General features: G+C 45.3%; 2 protein-coding genes across 2 annotated transcripts; one reads left to right on the top strand and one right to left on the bottom strand.

The window, feature by feature from the left end:
* Positions 1 to 6,710, top strand: T265_08554 (hypothetical protein; the record flags this gene model as incomplete). The annotated part of the gene is made up of 2 exons (XM_009174399.1): positions 1 to 90; positions 6,612 to 6,710. 2 exons carry the CDS (start codon positions 1 to 3, stop codon positions 6,708 to 6,710), a joined length of 189 nt encoding a protein of 62 aa, XP_009172663.1.
* On the bottom strand, positions 2,991 to 9,796 carry T265_14614 (hypothetical protein; the record flags this gene model as incomplete). The annotated part of the gene is made up of 2 exons (XM_009174428.1): positions 2,991 to 3,188; positions 9,611 to 9,796. Coding segments are annotated over 2 exons (384 nt in total), but the record flags the coding sequence as incomplete, so codon positions are not given.
* Positions 9,797 to 9,833: the final 37 nt, after the last annotated feature.

Genomic DNA, 9,833 nt, shown 5'->3' with positions numbered 1-9,833 from the left:
ATGCGCACCGTACTCCTCAGTTGTCCTGAATTCCATTTGTATAGGCATGTGGATGCGTTTGTACTTCCATACCAGCCTCCTGTGAAGCCAGTGAGTAGAGCGACCTATCCATCTATATCAAACTGTATCCAGTTATTTTTGAAATGTAAAAATCAAGGACTCTATTTGATGACTCTTCGTGCCTGTTGGTTATTAGTCAAGGCTGTCCATCTTGCAGAACAGCCTCAATTCTCCATGGGGTATATGCACTATGGCGAATAGTTCGCAGGCCGAATCGTGCGTGTGCAGAAGTTGCGAGCAGCGCATCGTGTGTCCAGTAAAGGCCACTTCCAGTTCATAGGGATTTGTCCCCCTAAACCGTGCATTACAAGTCGTTTTTAGAGACTGACATCGTCGAAAAACTGGCCTCGAATGGTCTATGAAAAGTAAACTCTCATGTAATGGCCGAATTCGACGTAGATTTCGTCCAAATTGTTCTGAACAAGCACAATCACACTCAGACGGGTGTCAAGTGATCCGACGGATCCGCCTTCGTTATGCCTGATTTGTAGATTACCAAACGGAAACGCGACATGGGAAGTCAATGGGCAACTTCTAGACTCGTATGACTGCGCTGGATTGGAACTTCGCCACAACAAGCTTCGGGCGGTTCGGAGTGTGCTCGGTTGCCCACCATTTTTCATAGCCTACACCACATTGTCCCTCTGTAACTCTCCTGAGAAAAGAAGGTTTGCAGATAAGATCGAAAGTACGGATTAGGTGAAAGTAGGTGAAATTTAATCCAGGAGACCCGGTCTAGAAAAAGAACACAGGGTCAACACCGACTGGGACGCGTTACGGGCCCTGCATTTCTGGTTGGATGCCATCCTGATAAATAGTGTGAAATATAAAGCCAAGGTACAACTGAGATAAGGTGAACTTTGTGCGCCCAACTGCCGCAGGGACGAAGTCATATGAATGAGCCACCGAGGAAGGGATATCGTTGATGGCAATAGTCTAGGGCTGGCCTGATGCAAGTTGCAGAATGGACAGACTGAACACAGAGCAACACGGGAATTGCATGGTACCCGATGACATTCTATAAGCACAGGTCAACGAGCGGATGGGAATTTTTGGCGCAGTCGAGCAAATACACAGACATGGCAACCCACCACCGCGATTCGAACAAAAATGAGACACCCAATCGGAATATGACTTCCGGAAACCGAGGTTCTGATTGGGTGCAATAGTTCAGCATGTTGCCCACCGTGTCGGCAAACTCCACAGATTGGTTTTCGATTTGGGCTAATTTGGTCAGCTTAGATTGCATAGTTGGCGAGCGCTTTCTCACTAGGCTGGGGGAAATTTTTAGGTGAATAGACAATCCACAGATGGCACAGCGTTACGTGAAGAGGCGAGTCCGTGTGCACGTGTTTATAGAAGTGCTGACGGTTCTCGCTTACTGGAGTACCCCACTGCAGACATGACATCTTTACGTATCCGGCCATTTCGTGTCGCATCGCCCCTGTTGTCTGGATATCCGTTCGGTCTCAGCTGGCCACCTGAATTGCATCATGAACAGTGTGAAAAGTGTGAATCATATCCAACGAGTAAACATGCTCACTCGTAGGATCTCTCAGGTCTCGTTTAGCTGGATCAAAGTCATTCGAACCAACGATGTAACCACTAGCTCACCGGACTTACCCAGACAGGGTCACTTCGGTCGGCTACGTATCCACTTTCGGTACAGCTTGTCGAGAGTGGTTGCCACGCTCTATGGAGAAAGAACAACCTATTTCATCGTGCCTAGTTCGTTGTTTACGGTTGCGGACCAACAGGGCATGAGGGTAACCGTCACCATGTTGCCGTGTTTAATCTTTCCAGGAATTTCGTGGCAGGTGGATCCCTGTTCTCATCCCTCACTGACCTTTGGCGCGGTATTTGCACTGACCTCGACATTTGGATGAAGTTCGAGACACCGGTTGTTCTGATACTTCGAAGGAGTCATAGGACAGTCACGCGCGCCCGCTTAGTTGAAGCAGTTTTTCACTACTTGCTCCGGTTCACCTTGTGTCTAAAAACAGCACAACCGACTAGATGGCATGCTCAAGAATGCTACAATCCATAAACTGGATGACAAAACGGTGGCTTACTTATTTTGTTTTCCAACTGATAAATCAGGTCAACAAAATCATCGCACAAATTCTTAACTGTGCATTGTGATCCGTTCAGGTGACACATAACTTCTCATAAGGTGCACGCACCTCTGTGAGAACCAGTCTTAGAAGTGGTTGGGACACGTTACTACTGGTGACCTGATTACGCGTCAACCACACAGACCTAGTGCTGTGTTCAGTTTTGTGAGTAGAAAAATTTAACTGTATTTTATCACCACTTGTGTCACGTTTCACAGTGTGTGGAGGCTAGCTGTGCTCTTTCGAATCCTTGCACAAGGTTGAAAGTGAGCCCCCACCCACTCACACCGGCATCTTCGGTAGAAATAAGCTTGACGACACATCCGCAGTTATATCAGGAACAGCAAGCTTCATCAAACAAATGAGAACCAACGACGATTTCAGGTCGCGATGAGTTTAACCTTCCGATCCGTTCCACCGAACCAGTGTGTACAAACGCTCTCCGGCTTATTGAAGAACTGCACAATCATGGGGAGCATTACTTGGTTCCGAATATCAAAGTCATTGCCACGGAATAATGCAGATACAGAGGATGAGATTCGTGTGGTGAGAGACTCATCAATATGGACTTTGCTCCAGTAAAAAGCAATTTTGCGCCTGTGGCGAAGCCTTTGGCTCCCTCAAGCACCGTCCCAAAGAAGACTTAATTGGGGTTGATTTTTCATTCGAATGTGAGTAGCCGGCCATGCTGATAGTCCCAAGCGTTCATAGTCCCGTTTACAGACCCCGATTTCGTTTGACGAGAAACACTACGAACAGGGGGCGGTGCGCAAATACTTTCCGCAGTTTACTTTCAGCATGACCCGACTAACCCCATCACGAAGGCCGAAAAAACCGTTCAGCTGTGACACACTTTCGATGCCTAGCTGCAATGCCACCCGTAATGAGGCACGAGACCTTGATACTGCCAGGTTGCCCAAACACAGACGGGGGAATTCGAGATGCAGGGGTCGGGTTCGAACCACGGACTTTCCGGTCAGCAAACTCGCGTTCTAACCATTGAGCCGTCTCACCCTCGAAGGCCGGAAAACCAAAGGACAAAATGAAGAAATATTAAATGGCCATTTCGAAACGTAAAACATTGCCAGCAAACCAGAAAGATAGAAGAAAACAAAGTGGAAGTGTGTGTATTATCGTACTCAGTTGGTCATTCTAGACAGCAGCTGGTGATCCCTTGAAAGCTTGTGGTGTTTCCCGGTGAGCCAGTCGGAAGGTTGCTCCATGCCGCGGGAGGTGACGGTTTTGGAGGGTGTTATGTGATGCTGGTGAGAGTGGCCGGTTCCCGCCTACGGAGGTACCGGTGCAATTGTCTCTTGAACAGCATCTTCGATTCTGAAGTGTTTTCATTACTCCTGCAACACATCTGGAAACGTTTTGAACATTAATTTTTATACTTTAACGACTGAAGCTGGAGTCGTTGTCGATAATCCAGTGAGAACAGGTTCATCCTCCCAAGTCTATCTGTACGATCCATGTTTCCAAAACCACCAGTACTTCAAAACCCTCTCCTCGGGCTTGTTTCATCACTGTTGGTTTATTGTTCTAGTGAAACAATAAACCATCCATAGGTTTGTTGAAATATCTTCAACAGTTCACGACCGGTTTCGCCCTTCTTGAGGATCATCACGTGGGCGCGGTCTCTTAGTTCCCATCAGCCTTATGTTCTTATTGAATCCCAGTTGGACCGATTTCGGTCGGGGAATTATGGTTTTGACAACCGATTTTGTGTGCTGAAACTGAAACACGAGGTGTTTGGTGGTCTATTCCCATGATTTGACCGGTGCTCGTCTGAATGTGTCGACAGTACGCTCTACCTGACAATGTGATACGGAGGCGAAGAAATATGTGTATTATCGACCTGATAACAGCGGACCTGAACTGACTTCTACCGTCGCAGACGGATGTTTCTGGATGGCGTTGGAGGGTGAGTAATGTGGTAATCCCAAATGGACAGTCGACCATAAATGAAAAAATCAAATATCTGGGACCACCATTAGCTGGACCAGCAAAGTCAGTAGGTAGGTTTGACGATGGTGGTGTTGTGGAACATAGGTATCTTCTGGTGCGCTGCCTGTTGTTCGTCTGTCCACCGAACTTGTCACTTGTATTTCAGACGTTTCATCACCAATCGAGGTGACAACGTTAGTGCGGAGGTGGGGGGGGAGGCGGGGGGCTGAGCAAGTCATCGGGAGTATGAGCGGTACTACAGCTGTCCTGCATTAGGTCAAGATTCAACAGGTGCCATGTACGTATTTGTACGTATTTGTACGTATTTGTATCCACACAGTTACAAGTTATACAGGAGCTAACCTATTGCTCAATGTTTGTCAAATTGTGACCATTACATATAGCTACACAGTTTTTATCCGGCTGGTGTCTCGGTGTCCAGCGTGGAGCTGTCCTAATACTTTTGAGCGAAGACGGTAGACGCAATTCTACCACTCCAAGATCGAACGATTTGTCGCAAATGGTTCTTGAGCTTCTGTTCATGTCAGATACACACACGATCGTTTTTGATAGCGTGGAATATGAGAAAGTCTGAATAGAAGTGCACGACGGACGTTCCTGTCTGAAGGTCCTGTTTCGTTTCCGCAGTGATGCAAGTCATCACATCGTTTTCTGGGTTACTTACTAAATTGAAGTGGTTGGAAAAAGGCCATCATTTTGTCCAAAGTTGACAACAGTGGATAATCGAATCTTAGCCATGCAGCGCAGTTACTCAACGCTGTAATCCACTGGCACCTCAACCCGGAATGGAACTCGCTAGTCTAACAAAAATGTCCCTCTTTCAGTTTATCCATAGTTCTCTTTTCGGCCGCTACTAACAGATGGCCAGCCTGCACAATGGTTCCTTCGTTTCCAGCAGGAACTCGACGTATTTTCTGCACCGACCATTCGTTACTCTAGCTCCTTCGACACAGCCGGAGGATTTCTCGCACTCATCCGACCAGCATGTCTGCAGGTCATGGAAGGACTGTGGTGGTTAGTTACCACAAAAGTGCACTTGTCCCACTGAGGGCTAGGACGCCTAATTCTATACGGGTTTGGAGGGAGGGTCATACTGACTGGAAAGACCCCCCAGATGCTGTATAAATGAGCGGAAACATTCTGATTTATCCATTGTGAGACTGGAACATGTCTACCCCACTCTGACGCACAATATCAGATCTTTTGCAAGGTCCACCAGCAGTGTCCTAAATGGCCTAAGTATGCAGGTGAACCTGGAACCCATGTACCAAGGTTATCGCGACAGCCAGTGTTTTCACGTTGAATGCACTTCACGTTGTTCCTCCTGCATCCTACAAACGCAGTCTCGCTCCTTCAGGTTGTGTCTTAAGGCAAAATGGTGCGTGCTACATTGTTCTAATCAAGTAGGCACTTGAAAAATTCACTGCCCCCGGTCTCTTCGGCACAATCGACCTTCCCGGAAGCTGNTATCAGATCTTTTGCAAGGTCCACCAGCAGTGTCCTAAATGGCCTAAGTATGCAGGTGAACCTGGAACCCATGTACCAAGGTTATCGCGACAGCCAGTGTTTTCACGTTGAATGCACTTCACGTTGTTCCTCCTGCATCCTACAAACGCAGTCTCGCTCCTTCAGGTTGTGTCTTAAGGCAAAATGGTGCGTGCTACATTGTTCTAATCAAGTAGGCACTTGAAAAATTCACTGCCCCCGGTCTCTTCGGCACAATCGACCTTCAGTTTGTTTAGTTGAACACGGATTTCTAGCTTCTCCCCGCGACCATCCAACAGTTTGTTCACTACATCTTTCCCTAATCACATGCTCTTTCCTACAGATTTCTCCCGTGTATGAACCAGGTGGTTCAGGGACCATTTAAACATTCCTGTAAGTATAATTTAGGCTAGACGTATTTATCTGGGTTTGTTCTGACCACATATAAGAGGAATTTCGAAGCCAATGACCTGCATTTTTAACAGCACCGTTTCTGAACTTGTTAACAGGTTGCAAGGCTGACGGCATAGTTTTGACTCAAAAGGGCATTCGCCTGTATTGATGTGTGCTGGTTGTTGGGTGACGCTTCCACGCAAGATCTAGTTTTGCAAAGGAATGGCCCTCTTTGAGCCCTGTGAACAGGTATTGGATAGTGAAAGACCTGGATAGGCGAGTCGGTCTTTCTGGATTTCAGCTCATTTGCTAAGCTGAGTAGACACCTCTAGCCAGTCTGGAGTTTTCTGGAACTTGTCTAGAACCTTCTGTAGCCACTAGTAACGGTGCAGGTCTGACTTCACTGACTTCAGGTGGCAGCAGACTGCGTTCAAGATGAGAAGCCCTGAACCGAGGCGCTTGTGTCCAATACACTTCTGCATGCTCACTTCTTTCAGCACTGTTCTCATGTTGTATGCTTTCTGGAATTATTCAAAGGTCTGTCTGATGAACAGCACTGTTCACACGGTTCTCCACCCCTACCCCACCTAGGAATTCCGAGCCTACTCTGATGCGTACATACAAACATCAAACCACTCGGAATTGTCAATGTTCAACACGATCCAACACGATGGATCCAACACGGCATAGCACAGCAACTCCCGCTTTTCATAGTATTACGTCTCTTGTTGGTGACCCAAATGGCCAACGTGTGACCCTACTCTTCTCTGCTCCAGCATAACGCAGCGATGGGTTCTGCCCCTTTCAGTATTTGGTACCCTCTGCTTAATTGCTCAGGTTTTGTCGTTCTTTACCCGCCAAGGTTGTGGAGCGGTGGCCAACGTGTGACTCTACTCTTCCCTTGATTGGAATTTTGCGCACATCGACGTGGCTGGTGCCAGAACTGACGTGGTGACTGGTGTGAAACAGATGTGATGAAGTGCCAGTTCAAATTTCCGATGAAGCCAAAATTCTGGCTCGTTCAAAATTTGATTTCCGATTTCCTGATTTGTCACCGAAACGGTGTTCATTCACTTCGACACCCCGAAGAACAATGGAAAACAACATGGCGCCCCACAATTTTGTGCGTTGCTTCTGTGCAAAGTTCACCAACCGTATTGCGGTTTGATCATCGACCTGATCCGTCCACAAAGTTCAGCTATGAAAACTCACTTGCAAATGGATCACCGAATGAGTGAATGAACACTGAGCCTCACAATCGACCGAGTCCTCCCAGTCCTTAGAAAATATGTTGCTGTGACATCACTAACAGTCTTTCAGTTTGGTTCGCCGAAATATTCGACAGGGACTTTGTGGAGTCCACTTCAAAACGAAGTGATCTTCACGATGTTCACAAAGGCGGAGGAATCGATCCATCATTATGGGTAGTTATTTTTTCCGTCTCGGGTCTACAGTTTCTTCACTGTCGCGTAATTTTGTGAAGGAATGACAGCCGCCTGTACCAAACACATTCTTCCTATCACCGATTGATAGAACATTTAGTGTGACCCATTCAAGGAACCAATCACTGGCCGTCTACGAGCTGTCCAATAAGATCGCTGCAGGATTTAGATTTTTGTATAAACAGAGATAACCTTTGTCATGAAAATCGGGTCTACACTCTGAAGAGTAATGCTTCGTCAACTGGTGGTTCTTCTCTTGGTTTGCGCACGTAAGTTGTTGTAAAATCGCTCTACAATGACACACTAGGCTATTCTTCACATCTGTGACCGTAAAATCTCTGTGACAAAATGCTGAAATTACGCCAATGCTTCGCTTACTAGACCAGTGATTTACAACCATTTCGGTTCAACCAATTTCCGCAGCATCAATTCTTCTCACCAAAAAGGACTTTTCACACAAACGGTTTTTAAGATGATGTGTAAAAATCTGTCTGAAAGTCTCTCCGGCCAAATCAGTTCTTATTTTCAAGTGCTGAAGAAAGCATCTCTGAGGTCGGACAGTGAACATACCTCTAAGACATTACCACGGTCGTGTGGCCTCTCAGAACGAGGGCGAGAGAGATCCGAGAATTGTGTTTTTTTTTTTTTTTTGGTCGTTGCCCATCAGGAACTAATCAGGTGGTATTTGGCCTCCTCCTGGTAAACCACAATCGAGATTTAAGTTCGAAAGCATGCTTGTTCTTAACAACCAACTGATTCCTTTTCCCCACCTCCGGCCGATGTGGGAACACCGAGATAAAAGCATCATGGGCTGGAAAACATCATCTAACCACAAAACTTACTCCGGCCCCCTTCTACAACTATCTCCCTGCTTCAGCAAACCTGGTACTCTGTCGGGATGGTAAGTTGCATATCTGATCGGCCAGAGTGGTTATTTTTGCATGTCCCTATGGCCTAAAGTGCGTCGATTCTCATCCAATTGAATAGGCTACATTCAGTTCGACATAAATGTAGAATTCTTTACCCCCTGTTTTTGTTTTCTTGTGATCTACTTTCAAGTTTTGTGATGCGATTTCATGTATAGGCCTGATATCGTGTTGCAGACACAATCGAAAGTCAGATTGGTGTCATTTCTGTCGAAAAGTTGATCAGCCAACTCAACTTTCCTTGTATACTGTCGCTGCTCCATTTCAGTTCGTTCTGAGTCTGCTCAACTATCTTCTTGAAGTAGTAAACCCCCAGTGTGGACTGGTTCATACATAATAAAAAATAAATAAATAAATAAATAAATAAATAAATAAATAAATAAATAAATAAATAAATAAATAAATAAATAAATAAATAAATAAATAAATAAATAAATAAATAAATAAATAAATAAATAAATAAATAAATAAATAAATAAATAAATAAATAAATAAATAAATAAATAAATAAATAAATAAATAAATAAATAAATAAATAAATAAATAAATAAATAAATAAATAAATAAATAAATAAATAAATAAATAAATAAATAAATAAATAAATAATAAATATAGCTCATTCCATGCTACAGCGTAGGCGTCCAGTTGGATTCAAAGCATTCGTAAACAAATCCCGAGCAGTCCGTCGCACATAGGTGATACCGATTCGTTCCCATGGATCAAACTCTCGAAAAATTGCACTGGGACACTTTGCAAGATGGCGTCGTAATCTCATCGATATGAAACAACACATAAAACGACTGAAGTTTCCCCAAGATTCACCACAAGATCTGCCGTACTACGGGCTTATCAGGTGAACCAGTCCACGTTGCTCAACCCAGCACATTTGTTCCTTGAAAATGAAACAGGTGTGCGATTGCAGGAATCAGCAAAGCCTCAGACCGACCAAGCAGATCAGGGACCCTACCCCGGTGAAATGCTCCCACCGATTCCAACTCTTGACCAAATCCCCCTCCCCCGGTTTTGCGCGATTTCTTTGTGAGTGAGTTCTCGGATGAGGAAATTAACTGAAGTCTACTCAGTCTAGCTGAAGAAAGCCCTGCTACATTACCGTTGCATAGGTTTGTGGATGAATAAGTTCTGCAGTGGTTTTCAGATCATTCGAGATGTATATAGAAATGAAAACAAAACGAATCTAGTCTATCCACACCTCTGAATCACACATGATGCCGTCAATGAAAGGAGATAAAATAGAAAATAAAGTGAAAATGTTTCCGCTGTAACACCCCTTCGGTGCCTAGCGGCTATACCACGCAAAGGATGCACGATGCAACCTTGGATGCTGCCAGGTTGCCCAATCCCGGATGGGGGAAGTGGAACGGCGGAGGTCGGTTTCGAACCACGGCACTTCCAATCAGTAAGTTCGCGCTCTCGCCACTGAACC

The sequence above is a fragment of the Opisthorchis viverrini genome (genome assembly GCF_000715545.1).
Source record: "Opisthorchis viverrini unplaced genomic scaffold opera_v5_228, whole genome shotgun sequence".
NCBI classification, from domain to species: domain Eukaryota; kingdom Metazoa; phylum Platyhelminthes; class Trematoda; order Opisthorchiida; family Opisthorchiidae; genus Opisthorchis; species Opisthorchis viverrini.
This window is presented reverse-complemented; position numbering and strand designations above follow the sequence as displayed.